The following is a 19,183-nucleotide window of genomic DNA, read 5'->3' as shown; positions in this document are numbered from 1 at the left end:
ACTTCAATTTACACATAGACTGGGTTAACCAAATCAGCACTAATGCTATAGAGGGTGAGTTTCTGGAGTGTGAACGAGATGGGTTTCTGGAGCAGTACATTGAGAAGCCAACTAGGGATCAGGCTATTTTGGATTTAGTGTGTAATGAGAAAGGGCTAATTAATAACTTTGATGTAAAGGAACCTTTGGGAAATAGTGACCGTAATATGATAGAATTTTGCATCAAGTTTGAATGCAATATAGTTCGTTCTGAAACTAGGGTCTTAAATCTGAAGAAAGGAAGTTATGAAGGTGAGGTGCAAGTTGGCTATGGTGGATTGGGAGAATACAGTAAAAGATTTGGTGGTAGACAGGCAATGGCTTGTATTTAAAGAAATATTACATGGTCTACAACATATATATCCTCTAAGGCACAAATGCCAAAAGGTAAGGTAAATCAACTGTGGTCAACCAAAGAAGTTAAAGGTTGCATTAGATCAAAGGAAGTGGCTTATAAGGGTGCCAAAAAAGTGGTAAGCCTGAGGATTGGGGGCAATTTAGAACCCAGGAGGACCAGGAAACTGATTAAGGAAGTGAAAAGAGAAAATAAATGCAAACTAGCAAGGAACATAAAGACGGACTGTAAAAGCTTCTTTAGGTATGTGAAAAAGGAAAGATTATCTAGGACAAATGTGTGGCCTTTAGAGATGGGGACAGGAGTATTCATTATAGAGAACAGGGAAATGGCAGAGAAACTAAACAGTTACTTTGCATCTGTCTTCATGGAAGAAGATACAGAAAATCTCCCAGAAATATCAGGTGACCAAGGGACTTGTGAAACTGAGCAACTAAAAGAAATTAGTATTAGTAAAGAGACAGTATTTGAAAAATTAACTGGGTTGAAGAATGATAGATCTCCTGGACCTGATGTGCTTCATCCCAGACTGTTGAAGGAGGTGGCTAGAGAGATAGTGAATGCATTGGTGGTTATCTTTCAAAATTCCATAGATTCTGGAAAAGTTCCTATGGATTGAAAAGTAGTTAATGTAACCCCACTACTTAAGAAGGGAGGAAAAGGGAGAATGGAGAACTACAGATAAAAGCAAAATACTGCAGATGCTGGAAATCTGAAATAAAAACAGAAAATGCTGGAGAAACTCAGCAGGTCTGGCAGCATCTGTGGAGAGAGAAATGGAGTTAACGTTTTGAGTTTGTATGACTATTCTCAGAGCTCTTTTTTGTGTTCTTTAACACCTGAAAGGAAGAGAAAAAGTTTCTTGTTAAGGCGTCAGATGAGACAAAGAATAAAATGAAACTGGGGACAAGGACAGCTTTGAGACAGGATGAGTTGGTGCTGCTGGAGAGAGAGGTCGAGTGTGTTCACATGGCGGCGCCATGGCACTGAGAGTGGATCTCAGGATGTGGCGAGAACAGCGGTCTGAGGAACGTTGTATGTCCCGGAGATACCTGTAATCCTGGGTGAATTCAAAACATGAGGGATGGAACTTCAGTTGGAATCCAAGTAGGATATGTCTGAGACAGAGCCAGTTGCTGAGGAAGGAAATATGGCTGTGAAAGCGAGTTTTGGTAAATACCTCGTCAAACACCAGGAGGGAAATGGAAAGCAATGAAGGTGAACAGGCTGAAAGAGACAAACAGGAATCTTGTTGGGTAGAAGAGCAGTACTTCTTCAAGGTAGGCATTCCTGGAAGAGAAGTGGCAGTCAACTAAACACTAAGATAAAAGCAAAAGCAGCTGTTAAGAAGAGTCATATGGACTCGAAACAATAACTCTGTTTCTCTCTCCACAGATGCTGCCAGACCTGCTGTGTTTTCCCAGCATTTTCTGTTTTTATTATGGAGAACTACAGACCTGTTAGTTTGACATCAGTAGTCGGGAAAATGTTAGAATCTATTTTGAAGGATATAATAACTGGACATTTAGAAAAGAATGGTTAAGTTGTGCAGAGACATCAAGGATTTAGGGAAGGAAAATGTTTGACAAACAAGAGTTTTTTGAGGATGTTACTTGTAGCATAGATAAAGGAGAACCAGTGGATGTGCTGTATTTGGATTTTCAGATGTCTTTCAATAAGGTCCTACACGGGAGGTTGGCAAATAAAATTAGAGCACATGGGATTAGGGGTAATATACTTTTATGGATAGAAAGCAGAGAATAGGAATAAACAGATCATTCTCAGGATGGCAGGCTGTTACTAGTGGGGTATCTCAAGGATCAGTGCTAGGTTCACAGCTTTTCACAATCTATATAAATGATTTGGATGTGGGGACCAGTTGTAATATTTCCAAATTTGCTGGTGACACCAAACTGGATGGGAATGTAAGTTCCGAGGAAGATTCAAGAGGATTTGGAAAGGCTAAGTGAATGGGATAGAACATGATAGATGGAATATAATGGGAATAAGTGTAAAGTTATTCACCTTGGTAGAAAAAACAGAAAGGCAGAATATATTTTAAAATGGTGAGACGTTGGGAAGTGCAAAGAGACCTGGGTATCCTTTTTCATGAGTCACTAAAAGCTAGCATGTAGGTACAGCAAGCAATTAGAAAGGCAAATGGTATGTTGGCCTTCATTGAGAAGGATTTGAGTACAGGAGTAAGGATGTCTTGCTGCAGTTATATAGAGCGCTGGGGAGACCTCACCTGGAGTATTGTGCACAGTTTTGTTCTCCTTATCTAAGGAAGATTATACTTGCCATAGAGGAAGTGCAATGGAGGTTCACCAGATTACCCCCTCGGTTGGCAGGATTGTTTTATGAGGAGAGGTTGGGGAGGCTGGGTCTGCACTCCCAACAGTTTCGAAGAATGAGGGGTGACCTCATTGAAATTTACAAAATTCTTACAGGGCGTGACAGGCTGCAATGTAGATAAATGTTTCCGCTGGCTGGTGAGTCTAAAACCAGGGGACATAATCTCAGGATAAGGGGCAGGCCATTTAAGACTGAGATCAGGAGGAATTTCTTCACTCAGAGGGTGGTGAATCTTTGGAATTTTCTATCCTAGAAGACTGTGGAAGCTCAATAATTGAGCATGTTCAAGACAGAAATTGATAGATTTCTGGAGACTAATGACATCAACGGATATGGAGATTGTGCAGGAAAGTGGCATTGAAGTACACGATCAGCCATGATCTAATTGAATGGCGGAGCAGGTTCGATGGGCAACTGACCTACTCCTGTTCCTATGTTCCCAGGAATTGACCGTATCGGCACAAAGTTGTGTAGAGCACAAAATTATTCAGAGTTTACCATGTCAACCACCACAATGTCAAATCTTCGTGATCCTCTCCAGATGTCTGAACCACCTCCAGGACCATGGATTGAAGTTAGCATTGATTTTGCAGAACCTGCACACTGTTGAACATCCCCTTGTTGTCACTGACGACTACAGCAAATTCCCAGTCGTAGAAATAATTATGTCTACTTCAACAAAAGCAATCATCCCAAAGCTTGACCAGATTTTCACTTTGTTTAAAGTCTCTCAAATGTTGAGAAGTGGCAATGGGCCCCCATTCAACAAATATAGAAACATAGAAAATAAGAGCAGGAGTAGGTCATTAAGCCCTTCGAGCCTGCTCTGCCATTCAAAACAATCATGGCTGATCCCATACTTCATACTCCCGCCCTCTCCCCATATCCCTGTAGAGTCTAGAAATATATTCAATGATTCGACCTCCACAGCCTTCTGTGGTGGAGAATTCCACAGGTTCACCACTCTCTGAGTGAAGAAGTTTCTCCTCACCTCAGTCCTATGTGGCCTACTCCGCATCCTGAGATTGTGACATCTTGTTCTAGATGCCCCCCAGCCAGAGGAAACGTCAACCGTGCATCCAGTCTGTCTATCTCTATCAGAATTTTATATGTTTCAAAGAGATCCCCTCATTCTTCTAAACTCCAGTGAATACAGGCCGTGTCAGCCCAATCTCTCCTCATACAACAACCCTGCCATCCCTGGAATCAGTCTGGTGAACCTTCGCTTTACTCCCTCTATGGCAAGTATATCCTTTTATAGGCAAGGATACCAAAACTGCGCACAATACTCCAGGTGTGGTCTCACCAAGGCCCTGTACAGCTGCAGGAAGACACCCTTGCTCCTGTACTCAAGTCCTTTCGCAATGAAGGCCAACACACCACTTGCCTTCTTAGCTGCTTGCTGCACCTGCGTGCTTGCTTTCATTGATTGGTGTACAAGGGCACCCAGGTCCCTTTGTACATCAACATTTCCCAATCTGTCACCATTTAAATAATACTCTGCCATTCTGTTTTTCCTACCAAAGTGGATAATGTCACAGTTATCCACGTTATACTGCATCTGCCATGTATTTGCCACTCACTCAACTTGTCTAAATCTTAACATGCTCCTCATCACTTACTTTACTTCAATTCCTCCTCCTCAATTCCCTAGCATTTCTGGGCAGTTATTTGTGTCTTTCTCCATGAATACAGAACTAAAGTAGTTGTTTAATTGCTCTGCTATTTCCTTGTTCTCTATTATAAATTCTCCCATTTAGGACTGTAAGGGAACTTCTGTCACTAATCTTTTTTCTTTTTACATTCTTATAGAAGCTTTCACGTCCCTTGCATAAGTTTACTCTTATGTTCTATTTTTTTCCTCTTAATCAATCTCTTGGTCCTCCTTTGCTGAATTCTAAACTGCTCCCACTCCTCAGGCTTGCTATTTTTTCTAGCAACTTAAATGACTCCTCTTTGGATCTAATACTATCCTTAATTTCTTTTGTTAGCCATGGTTGGGCCAACAATGATGAATTCTGTAAATTTGCAAACTACCTGGGCTTCACTCTTCAAAAAATCATATCCCGTCTGCCAAGAGTTAAAGGAGAAATAGAGATATTTATGTGTACCGTCAAAAAAGTGATATGTAGAGCTACGGCTGAGAACAAATCATGGAAGCAAGACCTGTATTACTTTCTTCGTAATTACAAAGTGATTCCTCACTTGACCACTGGAAAGCATCCAGATACACTCATCTTTGCATGTCCTATATGCACACATCTTCCTGGACTACCCTGAGAAGCTAATGATCAACATGTACATGAACAACAGGTGAGAGTGGACAAAGGCCAAAAGTTCTGAAAATTATTGGAAAAGGACAAAAATGTCTGATGCTCCAGTTGCAAGAACCCCCCTCACAACCAAAAAAATTGATGGTGTCCAAACTGTATCAAAAGCATCAGGCTTGGAAATGTAATCTTATACTAATGTTGAGTACCCAAATGTAAATAACAGTTGTCAAGATACCAACTATACTCAGCGGGAGCAAAGATGATGAGAAACTCATGGTGCTGTTTAAGTCTCTCCATATTAGCTGCCCTCTGGGCTTTCACTCAAATTGAAGTTGTTTGCTGGACAGAGGCATTTCCATTAACTGACAGATCCTTTATGGGCACCAGACCCAGGCCTGAAGCCTGAACCCTCACATTAACTGGTAGTTCTGCAAATTTTCTCCATTTCTCACCTCCCTTCAAAATGACATCCTGAAAATTCATCCAGGCTGTCACTGTGAAAGGGTGAAAAGTCAAGAACCCAAGCACCATCTGCATGGATGGCAGCCAGATCCGTGCTGGTGTGAGGCTGTTATTGGAGATTTGCTGGGCTTTGTGACACTCCCTCCTCTTTTTTTCTTTTTCTGCTTCTTTTCCTTGGCCTCCTGGAGATGTCAAACAGGTCGGGCATGTTATCCAGCAGCTGGTCAAACAGCAAATGGTGACAGCACGGCCAAAAGTCTCCTACGTGGCAGCAGTGAGACCAGCCAGAATAACTGCTCCTAGACCTAAATTCATAGGTTCTCTCCCTCCTACCCTTGCTGGTCCTACAATCCAAGATTCTGTCTCTGGAGGAGCAGCTAGTGTGATTGGAGGAGTTAGAGCAGCAAGCATGGAAGAGAATACTATCTGTACCTGGAGGAACATACGTTGCTCTTCCATTCACAACACTGCAGTTAGTCTTTACACTCACTGACTGACAGTTAAGTTGTGATTCTTTTTAAGTGCTATATGTTGGACTAGCCCTGAAGGTCAGAACATACATTTAAATTGGCAGGTTCCTGAGATGTTGAAGCTATGTCTGTCTGTGGCCCTCGAACAATAAGAGCTAATATGGCAGTTTCGCAGGAACTGACACCTCATTATCTCTGGAGATCCTAATAACCCCTTGGGCTGCAGAGACCAAATTCAAAGAAAACTATACAAAGGACATCTACATTTCATAAGCCAGGCCTGGCCAACCAGAGCCGATTCATCCACTGGGACAAAGGATACTGCAACCTCCCTTTAAGACTAAGTGGTTGGAACATTAATATCGGGGACCAAAACAAAGGCATACATACCCTTTGTCAAAGCCAGAGTTTAGAAGTGGGAGTCATGTGGCATGAACTCCTGGCTGGGTGAACCAGTAATATTGCCTTGTGGAGCTGCAAAGCAAGCAACAACACAAAAAATGGACTCTATCAAGGTTTGAATGCTTGGCCCATCTATACTGTTTTGACTGGAACTTCTGTGCCATCGCCTACAAGGCTGATTCATCTCTGCATGCCTATCTTGACATCAGTCAATTCTACCAGAAAAGCAAATTATTCAGCATCAGTTCAGCCTGCTGACCTCTGTGATGGAATACACCATTGGACTTTTGATTCTGGACTCTGGGTTTCCATGGAACAAAAATTATTTTCTCTGTGGTCTTTGCCACGTAACTCTTTCTTTCTCTAACCCTCTTTTATTGTATGAGTACACAGGGGGCTATGTAGCAAACCCCACCCCCCCCCCACAATTTGTTTGCATACAAATAAACTAACCTTCCAAGTTCATCCTATCTCGAGTTTGCTGTGGGGTTAGTTATAGAAAATTGGATCACACCAAAACTGAGGTGTTGGGAATCAAGCCACCAATTATAAACAGGGAAGCAAACCAAAACACCTTTCTCTTTACAGACAGGTGGTGAGAGGAGAAATCAAGGCCATTTAAATTAACCCCCTTCCATCTGTAGCAAAACACTGTAAATACCATTCGTAAGCATAAAGTCCGATTCTGACATCAAGAACATAAGTTAAATGAGACCACGCCTGATGTTGAACAATATCCGACTCAAGAAGATTTACACCATACTTAAATTATATTACAAAGTGAACTATTTTTAGTTGGTGAACAAAGATTTCATCCCACTGTACATGAATGAGTGTATTGCTAAATTAATAGAAAAGTTAGAATATGTCACTGGTGAAGTTGAATGTCCACATTATGCTTAAGTTTATTGTTTATACTTTTAGAAACAAACCATTGAACCACATTATGCCTCTCATTTGCTAAGAAGGGGAGGGATGAAATGTATTGAAAATTGCATTGTACATTTTGTCCAGTTAAGGTTACCAGACCCATGTACCAACGGAGGGAGTGTAGAAGGACAATAAAAAAATGCATGTATTTACAGCATATTCAACAATTTAAAAAAAAAAGAAACTTACTGTCCCTTGCCAAGAATTTCACACTATGTGAAAGCAATTCTTCCACCTTGTTCCTACCAATGTGCTGTGCTGATAAACTGCATGGTTTTTAAATGGTTAAACTTCAGCAATACTCCTGTGCTCTTGTGGAAGTTCCTGAACCCTGATCATTGCCGACCTTCTCCTTCATTTTCTATACTTATGTAAGTAGGGTGTGTCCTAGAGAGTGTACATTCTACATCAGGGAAACAGAAACTTGTGTGGATTCCCCAGTAAACTGGTTTGGAGACTTTTAGGAATGATTCTGCTTTTAATGAAAATCGGGTCTCTAGCTGAAAAAAATGAAAGGAGCCCTATTTGCTCTGCAAGTTGAAGAAACTGGCTTCATCTATTGAGAATCCACAACTATTTTCTAGGTTTACAATACACTAGCAATTCATCTATTTTATTATCAAACAGCATTTTCTTCTCAAATTCTATGTATCAAAACATAAAATGTCAAAGTTTTTTTTCTGGAATATGTGCTATTGGAGGATAGAAAGCAGAGGCTTGTGAAGACATGGAAGGCCCCATCGAAACAGTGGTGGAAGCAAAATTCATAATACTATTTAAAAGAGCAGACAAATATTTTTTAAAAATTAAAAGAGTAAAGGGTAAGAACAGAGAAAGGTATTAACTGCATAACCTTTTCAGAGAGCTGACAAGCACAATAGGCTCATTGTGTAGGATTCTAAAAAAGCTACCTGTAAGCCTGAAAAAAACTTGTAGCAGCGGTTCAGCCCTCCCGCCACTGCTTTAAAGAATCAACCAATACCTTCAGGAGAGGAAGGATAACATCAAATTTGTTTTCCAATGCACTTTTCAGAGGAATAGGTGAAAAAATATTCTTGTGGAAAAAATGGATAGCCCGCAATTAATCTTTATTTCCCCCCCTCTCCTATTGTGAAGCTAATGGCACATTTGAGTATAGCTTGGGTGCAGCAAAACCCTTTGGTGCCTTGTTCTAATGGTTACTTTTCAAATGAGAGTTTGGCTGAGACAGTTCCTATTTAATTGGGGTGGGGAGAGGGAGAGAAAGAATATGTCCATCATCCCAATCCTGCTCTTAGCTAATATATATTTGCTTTCCAACTGAGGTCTTTGTTCTTACTGTCATTACAAACCAATGTCCAGTTTTTCCTTTGCTTATCTGAGCTCATTAAGGTCATTGTCCATTCCAATGCAAGGTTAAAATGAAGGATAACGTGCATAATCCATGCTAAATTGGACTCAGATAGGAACAATGAGTTCAAAAGTCTTGACACAAAGAAAAATGGCTGACAAATAGGAGCGTGATTAACATCCACAGAGATTTGGACCAATTAATTTGAAAGCGAAGTGCTTTAAGGACTAATAGGTTTAACTGTGATAATTTTAAGGCACTGTTTATATTTCACATTTCCCTTTCCAATGTATTGTTAATTAGCAAAAGAAAGAATTTAGGCGTGATTTATTATCCATTAAAAATTTCCAGTCAATGTACCGCTTTTATTGACATAGCTAATTAAATACTAGGATGCATCTCAAGGGCGTTTGAGCACAAGTCAAAACAAGTTATTTTAACCTTGGCCAGATCATACTCAAGGCCACATTTAATATATTGTCAATCGGGCAGTGGGGGGAAGAGAGGCGCTCTAACTTGCAAAGTGGATCAGATCCAAATTGTATTTTCATTGGAAAGATCGTGATGCAATTCCAGAAGAGGTGAAACTAACAGGAAACAAGAATAAGGTTTTGAAAAATGCTGATAAACATAAATGTAGGTTTTTCTCCTCATGAATTAATAGGTAAAGGCTTCCGATACTAAGTAATGCAGAATAGAAGGGTCCCAGGTTTGAATGATTGCTTATGCTGTACTAATTACATATCCATTAGCAGTCATAAGCTATAATTAGCTTCAACATTGCTGGGCTAGAGAAGGGGGCAAAAAACAGCCAGGGTTCCTACTCCAAAGAACTCCTACTGGACAATGCAAATGTGGACCCTGGGTTGGAACTGGATCAGGCAACCATAATCCTCCCTGCAGCTGAAGAGCCTGTAAACAGTTATGACTTACATACAAAGAATTATTGGTGGATATGTGGACAGGGTGCCCAGCTAAAAGTCAAGGTAATATGGCAAGACAAGCTAATAAAATTGTAGTTTCCATGAAACACAATAGTTTGTTTCTCACCAAAATGGGTGAAGGGCAGCATGTTAGGAGCAACTGGCTGAGATTGATTAATAAAATTGAGAACCAATATTTCAGATTCAGCTGATCATCCTTTGTGCATCCCTTAGTATATTAAATATATGAAGTGCAACTTATATTTGGCCGTTCCACATGATCAGAGAAAGAAACAAGTCATTCTTAATCCATACATTTACATTATACTTCCAGAGCAGTATTTTTGAAAACAAGAAAATCAGCCATCACCTATAAGTTTTGGAGCACCATCGGTATCCTCTAATTCACTGCTGCTGCTTGTGACATGAGAATTCAGATTTTGTGTTTCAATGTGAAGTCCCAGATTTGCCTAAAATTCACTGGAACAAAGCATTGAGCATTATTTAGAAATTTGAGCTGCTAAAGGTGTGGTGAGATCTTTGATGTACGACAGGAACAACGCTCCATCTCCTTAACCAATTAAAAGGATAGAGAAACAAAGGAATGATGGCCAAGAAAATAAGGATGAATTATATATGAATTGGATTGGGGGGGGTGGCGGGGGGGGGGGGGGGGGTAGTGCAGAGAGAAAAGCACGAGAGAGCAAAGAACAAGTAATATTTTGTTTTAAAAACTCTGGGAATAACCTGCAGGAACGAAACTCCATAGCTTTACTTGCATCCTTTCTGAGCTGGAGACTTTGAGTGGCATTACAAGAATATAAATTTTGTTCTTAAAAGATTCCTTACATCATTAAAACCCAGCCTTAATTTTCTGCCAAGAGTTTTATTCTTTTTAGCACTTATGGGCAAATAGTACTTTCCAGAAGAGGAAATTAGTTTCTCTGGAATCAGAAGGTAGAATTATGAATCTTTAGTTCCTGAACTAGGCATTACTTCACTTTTAATACAAAATTAAACATGCTTTGGACAATTTTTATGTCCTGTATCTGTGTGGCAAGATTAATAATCACACACCAAGAATGTAACTTTCACAAACTGGATCATACAGCAACAAAGTGGATCGAACATGATATATGCAGAATTTACTATGTGCTCAAACTGACCTGAATGCATTTTCAAAAAATATACTTAGATAGATTAAAACAATTCAAAATCACTTAATTTGGACAAAGTTGGTTACTTAAGCAAAGCTCACAGCTATTATTAAAGCTGTATTTTCTTTTTGTAGCTAATCAACAGTTTGGAATTAACAATTTGAAATAGTATTGAGAATATTAGGCTGAGATTTTATTAGATATAGAAAATTAATAGCTTACTTTATTAATTTTCTGTTCTTGATCTTTGAAAATAGTATATGCTGAACTACATCCCAAGTGCTGGCAGCCCCTCTGTATCTCTCCCAAGTGACTATTCCTCATGCAAGAACTGATCCGGGAACCATACCTTAGGAAGGATGCATTGGCATCGGAGGCAGTGTAACATAGCTTTACCAGAATGATAACTGGACTCCAAGGGTTAAATTACAAGGTGACTACACAAACTAGGTTGTACACATATGAATTCAAAAGATTAATGGGGGATTTGATCACATTTTCAAGGTATTAAGGGGGACAGATAGGATAGATAGATAGAAATTATTGCTGCTGGCTGGGGAATCTAGGACTAGGGGCATAGTTAAGAAGTTAGAGCCATCTTTTAGGAACAAAGTTAGGAAACATTTCTACACACAAGGGTGGCAAAAGTTTAGAATTCTCTTTTGCAAATAGCAACTCAAACTAGATTAGCTGCTAATTTTAAATCTGAGATGAGTAGATTTTTGTTAACCAAAGGTATTAAGGAATATGGAGGCAATGGCAGTTAGGTTGCAGAGCAGCCACGATTGCAATGAATGACAGACAGGCTTGGAGCTAAATGCCCTACTCCTGTTCCCAGGTCTTATCCTTTTGATAATGAATTTAATAGGCAAACAAGTAATGAATCATGTTTAAAATGGTTATTTCACAAACCACATCCAATATATTATAACACTATTTTAATTTGGAATATAAACAATTACTGTAAAAGACTAACATTACAAACCCTCATTGGTGGACAAGAAATAACTTTATTTAGATTTGTAGCATTATAACAAAATTTAATGAAATACATCCATCATGCGGCAAAGTAATATAAAATATAGAAGTTCTGAACCAATAATTAAAACCGGTTCAAGAGTAGACTGATGATCCTGTTTTACCAAAGTACCAGCATCACCTTTTGGGCATGGATGGTGTCTATTCTCTAAAAGAAACTCCATGTACAAAGCACCAAGTATTAACCACAAGCTACACACTATAATTGGGATTTTTGCGTAAAATGACAAACCCCTCCAGGATTGGGGTTAGAGGCATGTACTCTTCGGTTGCCAATTCAGCTCTTTCGCCATGTGCTAATAGCACAGGTGTAGTGTGTGTCTGGAATCCTGTGATGGTCTTGGGCTTGCCAGCTTGGCCTACAACATCCACAGCCTGAAACAAAACAAGATGAGTCAAAAGATCTTTCCAACTATTCAATCCCACTTTAGATTACCAGTCCTACAGATTCCCTAGTTAAGAAATCAGTAAAGCCACCAGCAAAAATGCTTCTACCAATGCTACTGGCAGAAGCATTTAGATAACGTGGGGGAATAGCATTAGGTGAGCCCTAAGATTTTACAAGTTTCCTCTTCACCCAGAGAAGGTGCAGGAAAAGGAAACAGATAGTCTATCTTCAACTCAACATTTCCCACTGACATCAGCCCAGGACTTTGAGCCTGCTGTGAGAAACTGTGGAAGCAAATTTGAATCTTATTACAATATGGCACAGCCAATAGATCTATACAAAGTATGAAGATATTAAATGAAGAAAGGAGGAAGTGTAGGAAGAAAAGCAGTTCGAATTACATTAATATTTAATATCATTGTTTTTAAGTGCTTAAATTGTGCCTAAATCTATAACTCAAAACTTGTCTTGCACACACAAGCGCTACCAACAACAAAATAGGTGCATTTTTAAAATTCCTTTTCTTGGAATTATAATTTTTCTAAACTTTTCAACCTTTAAACACATTTTATTGGCAGAGATTGGTACTGCTATGCTTGATTCCACAAATTCTGTAGTATTAAATATTTACGACTTGGAATTCCGAAATTATTAATTTTTGAATTTTTTCACCTTCCCTTTGAGGTATTGAGCATATAACTAGCTGTCTAATTTCCTCAGATGGACACAGATGTAGTCAAGAACTCACCAGGGAATTGAGGATGTGAAATCACACCCCTACTATTCTAAGACAGATGGTGCTGGACCAATACATTGTATCAGATTCTTGTGAATGCAGCCAACTCAGTACTGCCTTATTATAGCATTTATATTTTGCATAGACTTTCAGCCCTTTCATAAGAAAACTAAGCATTTTGGCAGCAGGGATTCTGAGGTTTGCCTTTTTGAAGATGATTACAAAATAAAGTTAAAAGCAAAATACTGTGGGTGTTGGAAATTTGAAACAATAATAAAAATACCTGGAAAAACTCAGCAGGTCTGACAGCATCTGCAGAGAGGAATACAGTTAATGCTTCAAGTCCGTATGACTCTTCATCAGAACTAAGGAAAAGTAGAAATGAGGTGGAATATAAACTGGTTGAAGGGGGGTGTGACAGGTGAAGCTGGATAGAGGGCCAGTGATAGGTGGAGGCAAAGAAGAGATTGCTAAAGATGTCATAGACAAAAGGACAAAGGGGTGTTGACGGTGGTGATATTAGCTGAGGAATGTGCTAATGATGACATTCAGGGTAGAAAGCAGGACGAGCAAGTGACAGACAGCCCTAGTGGGGGTGGGTTGGGGGGAAGGGATCAAAATAGGCTAAAAGGTAGAAATAGAACAATGGATGGAAATACACTTAAAAATAATGGCCACCTATTTCCGTTATTTTCAAATGTATTTCCATCCATTGTTTTATCTCTACCTTTTAGCCTATTTTGATTCCTTCCCCTCATCTCACCCCCACTAGGGCTATCTGTACCTTGCTCGTCCTGCTTTCTACCCTGAATGTCATCATTAGCACATTTCTCAGCTAATATCACACGGTCAACACCCCTCTTGTCGATGACATACTTAGCAATCTCTTCTTTGCCTCCACCTATCCAGCTTCACCTGTCCCACCACCACCTCCCCCCCCAACCAACTTATATTCCACCTCATTTCTATTTATCCTTAGTTCTAATGAAGAGTCATACGGACTCGAAGCGTTAACTGTATTCTCTCCACACGTGCTGTCAGACCTGCTGAGTTCTTCCAGGTATTTTTGTTTTTGTATAAAATAAAGTTCACTGCTTTAACTAATTCAACATGGTATCATACTGTTTCATACCTGGCCAACACGAACTGACACTGGCAATGGTTGGAGCTCTTCATCAAACGTAACTAGCATACGAGGCTGCATTGCAGCAACAAGACCATAAAGAATATAATGGGACTTTCCTAGAATTACTGTAAATAAAACAATTTATTTTTAGACACCATTGCACATTAATCATTAATGCCACAAGTATAATTATTTTAATTTTCTACATTTTCCAACTTTGTACAGATTAAATTTTTCTATCTTCCCACTACCACAAGTTTGAGTTAGTCAAGCCCACTTAAATGAATAACTAATAAAATCTCCATACACAAACGTCTTTTTCTTTTTCAATGATGATTGCTCTGTTAAATAAATAACTTAAAGCAGAAAATACTGGAAATACTCAGCAGGTCAGCAGCATCTGAAGAATTGATGAAAGTTCTGACATAACCTCACTGAACTGAAATGTTAACTGTTTTCTTCATTAGGTGTTAATGTTTGGTGGTTAGAATTTACCCTGCTAGATGTGACTACTGCTTTTAAGGGTCCTTTTTAAATAATAATTGAATAATTATTCAATATATCATATTGAAATAAAGCAGATAACAAATGCACTTGATTATATATAAAAGTCATTTATACAGCACAATTTTCAATCCAGCTTGTTCACTTCTTGCCAAACTTGATACAAATAGTTAAAAGATAGAAGAACATAATAAAAGACAAAATATTCAGAAGACATCAAATAAAACAGAAAGTGCTGGAAACACTCAGTAGGTCAGACCACTGCCACAGGGAGAGAAAGAAGCTAACCTTTCATCAGAAACCTGAAAAATCAAGAAAAACCTAAAAATATTAAGACGTTAAAAGTTAATTCTTTGTCTATAGCAAAGAAAAATGCTGAGAGAATATTATTGAGAACTGGAAGTGATGCTCACACAAACGTGCATTAGGTGATTGTGATGTGTCAAAATAAGTTATTCTCTCAAAAAGTGTATTACTACTTAATGGTGATGCCAATCATGTAAAACCTCGTATATCAGGCTTGACAGGGACCAAAAAACACTCAGTGGGTTTACATCATTCCGCTTAATCTCCTGCCCTGATGGAATTTTCTGAATTTCGATTTAAACCAGGTTTCAAAAGGGAAGAGATGAGAAGATTTTAAAAAGTTGCCAAGAAGTGTTAACATATAGCCCTAACTTCAATTACAAAGCTTGAATTTTTTGGAAACACATGCTAAAAATACATTTTTAATGATACTTTCAATACATGTCAGCCATTAATATGTTAGTACTAATGCAATCAACCATGCATCACAAAGTTCTGTAAATTAAACTGAACAAAACTTACTGTTCTTCACATCAAGAAAAGAGACCAGTACAGTGAGAAGACCAGCCACTGCTACTTGGCTCATTAGTTGTCTGTCACTGTGGTATGGACACAATGTGAGTGTTCCCTTTCCAAGGTGAGTCAAACCCTAATTACAGAAATAAAGCAAATTTAAATTCTAAGTTCATGATTTTGCTTTTGATTTCAAATGAGATAGTACAATATTGGCAATTAACTCAATTTCATCTTTAGTGAAACCAGGATTATTCACGTCTGATTTTTTTTTTAACAGTCCCTAAAGCAGGTCCACAAACAGCTGCCAAGTGCTGTGTTGGCTTGCCATGAGACAAGATGGCCACTGGCACTTTCCCTTCCAGTGACCCTAGCTACTCCATCTAGTGTTTCAAATAAGAATGGAAGAAACTATTACAAATGGAAATAAACATGCTCATCGTTCCTGAATTCAAACAAATAGCTCACCATATAGTGAGAAAATAACACATTTACCAATTATGGCACATCAATCATTGGGGAATTAATTTTGTAGTTAATTGTGTTATCATTAACTGTTTGAAAAATTTAATCCACAATAGTACAAAAAGTAGCTTTTTCAATTGCCCAGGCAATTTATCTCTTCCTGGAGGAATTAATTTATTATTTATTTATTTTTTTTGCTGATGTAAAATTTCATCGGTACTAGACCCCTGCTGTACCTTGATCAAAAGGCTATTAATCTCATGAGCCTTATCAATGAGCATTTGACCACAAGTAGTTTCAAAGCTGAGCTCCAAACCGCCTCCCTCCCATATGACATTCACAAGAATGCACTTCCAGCAAGAGCTATGATTTGATCTTATTTATATCTTTATTCCCATAAAGTGCAGAATATACCAATATGACGGACCCAATTTTGAACCTGCCTACTTGATCTGCAAATAAATTACAAGGTGGCACCAACTAGGTTGAGGGGCACTAACATTTAAAACAATAAATAGATCTCAAGATTGATGAAGAGGTTAAAAAGTACAGGTTCTCTTGAACTAAGAATCAGCTGATTTGCATTCCAAGTTAGACAAATCTTCATACATCATCTTAAATGATACATCAGTAATTCATAATTATGTTTCATTAGAACTGTCCACCCACCTGTGCTATTCTAACCATGAAAAGGTTATTTGGATCTTTGGCATGGTACTGTGCTAATTGTCGCAGCATGGCTGCCAACCTGGCATTGTTAGTACCTGTAAATAGAAGAATTTATTAATTTAAGAATTAAGAGCTTGTGTTTATACAGCATTGTGTAGCACCTTCACAACATCCCACAGTGAATTACTTTTGAACTGCAATTACTTATGTAGAAAATGCAGTCAATTTGCATACAAGGTTTGACAAACAACCAACGAATAAATAAGCTGATAACTTGAAAGAAAGACTTGTATTTATTTAGTGCCTTCAGCAACCATTGGATGCCTCAAAGCGCTTTACTGTCAGTGAAGAACTTTTGAAGTGCAGTCATTGTTGTAATGTAGGAAATGCAGCAAATAATTTGCACACAGCAATGTGATAATGACTGGATAATCTTTTTATTGTGATGAGGATTGAGGGATAAATCTTGGCTAAGACACTGGGCGAACTTCCCCTGCTCATCTTCGAAATAGTGTCATGGGATTTTTTTTAATGTCGACCTGAAAGGGCAGTCAAGGCCTCAGTTTGACGTCTTATCTGACGGTGCAGCCCTCCCTTCGTACTGCACTAGAGTGTTAGCCTAAATTGATGTGCTCAAGTCCTGGAGTGAAACTTAAACCCACAACCTTGTGACTTAGAGGTGAGTGTCTATTAACTCTGCCATGATTGACGTCGAGATTTGGTTCCAGTGATGCTGGTTCAAGGAGGAATGTTGGCAAGGATACTGTCACAATTTACTACTCCTTCTTGAATAGTGCCATGAGATATTTTATATTCACTTAAACAGTTGGAGCCTCATTTTAAAGCCTCACCTGAAAATTGCACTTTTGACAATTCAGTCCCACAATCAAGTGCCACCTAGAAAGTGTACCCAACTCCCCAGTGGGAACTGAGCATACAACCATCTGATTCAGACACAAGTGTTCAACTGAGCCAAACTGAATATTTAATTCAATTTCACGTCAGTGTCCATAGGGATATTCATTTTGGTACATTGCTTGTTCATTAAAAAAATGACATATAAATGAATAACAATAAAAATAAAGAAAATTATTCTTTTACAGCAGTCTAACTTTAATTAAAATATGTAGTAAATCTATTCCAATGCATTAAAGTATGTGACAAATTTTACTCCCATCTGTATGTATGTAATTTGCATATTTAATTATTTTTTCACTTTATGCTTTGCAATGTGTTACTTTTAACAGGTGCCCGACCTTTATTCTAGAGAGCTATTGTCAATGAATTCCATAACAGGTGGCTGTTCCCTTGGTATACACAATAGAGCAACAATAGAACAACTAAACAGAAGAACTTTGCCCAAGTACTTATTACAAAACTAAATTTATTCTAGTCAGAAATTTCCAAATACGACAGTAAGTTTGTTTATGGCATCAATATAAAAATAATAGTTGTTAAATTACTGCTTAGTGTGATTCTCAATTATACACACCAAAATGATTTTACTTTGGTCTATGCAAAATTTACTGATTTCAAATAGGTGATTTTGACACACTACAATTAGCTTGGAATAGGGAAATAATGAAATAAAATGGCTTGCATGTGCAACTTCAAGCTTTATTGAAGACACGATCAGGCTACCAACAAGTAGCTTTATCATATGAATAATGATTGCTTAAGTTAAGGTACTAGAGAACTATTGGCAATGATGGAATGGTGCTTCAGGGGAAGAAATTATATACCCTCAGGATTGCTTCCGTTTGGCCAGCACAGATACTTTTGCTATAGATCACAACATGATTTGTGTGCTAGTGACAAGTAGGACGAGTAATTTGTCATTGTTTGGCTTTCCTGATATTTTCATTGATTTCAGAGGCTATCTTAATTTTAAGCAAACTGAGCTAAGTGTAGTAATCCACTGCATTTATCACAGAACCGCATGTCATATTGAATCACTTGCCCTAACCATAAGGAAACCCAGGACCAAGTGCTGAAAGTTGAGGCTTATGTATATCACAGGGAGAAATTTCTCGAGGAATAGAAAAAAATAAAGCCTTTATGCACTTTGACATGAAATAGTTCCAAGGACTCGCAGAGACGTTCTGCCCAGACACAGTTTAATCCATGACGTTCAAATCTTCAGACTCTGTCAAATGGCATAAAGGGAGAGAACATTTGAAGGTTTAAATCAAAAGTACATCAAAATCTAGCTCAAGGTTCACCCTCCTCTTTTTGAGCCTACCCAAACAGTCAAAATGTCGACAAATGCTCACTATCTCTTGAGTTGCACTCCTTGATTTGAGCACAAAAATCAGAGCTGACACTACAAAGCAGTACTGAAGGGGTGCTGCAATGTTGGAGGTGCTGTGTTTCAGATAAGACATTAAACCGAGGCCCTGTCTGACCTCTCAGGTGTGTGAAAAGACCGCATGACGGTATTTCAAAGAGCAGGGGAGTTATCCCAACCGTCCTGGCCAATGTTTGCCCTTTGGTCAAAAAAAACTGATCGGGTCATTTTTTTAAAAATTCAATCATGGGATGTGGGTGTCGCTGGCTAGCCAGCATTTATTGCTCATCCCTAATTGCCCTTGCTCAGAGGGCATTTAAGAGGGCATTATTATGTTGCCATTTGTGAGAACTTGCTGTATGCAAATGGGCTGCTACATTTCCTACATTATCACACATCGAAAGTACATCATTGGCTGCAAAGAGATTTGGGACATCCTGAGGTTGTGAAAGGCA

General features: G+C 38.6%; 1 protein-coding gene across 1 annotated transcript in view; it reads right to left on the bottom strand.

The window, feature by feature from the left end:
- Window positions 1-11,686: 11,686 nt before the first annotated feature.
- psmd2 (proteasome 26S subunit ubiquitin receptor, non-ATPase 2) overlaps window positions 11,687-19,183 on the bottom strand; it is a 50,338-nt gene continuing 42,841 nt past the window's right edge. The window contains exons 18-21 of the mRNA XM_041217324.1: window positions 16,442-16,536; window positions 15,317-15,443; window positions 13,991-14,109; window positions 11,687-12,109 (exon numbers count right to left, since the gene is read on the bottom strand). Coding sequence (XP_041073258.1) covers window positions 11,927-12,109; window positions 13,991-14,109; window positions 15,317-15,443; window positions 16,442-16,536 — 524 coding nt within the window. The 3' untranslated portion in view covers window positions 11,687-11,926. The remainder of the gene's footprint in view (window positions 12,110-13,990; window positions 14,110-15,316; window positions 15,444-16,441; window positions 16,537-19,183) is intronic.

This window comes from Carcharodon carcharias, chromosome 2, assembly GCF_017639515.1.
Source record: "Carcharodon carcharias isolate sCarCar2 chromosome 2, sCarCar2.pri, whole genome shotgun sequence".
In the NCBI taxonomy this organism is placed as follows: domain Eukaryota; kingdom Metazoa; phylum Chordata; class Chondrichthyes; order Lamniformes; family Lamnidae; genus Carcharodon; species Carcharodon carcharias.
Note: the sequence above shows the minus strand (reverse complement) of the source record. Positions and strands in the feature narration are given on the sequence as shown.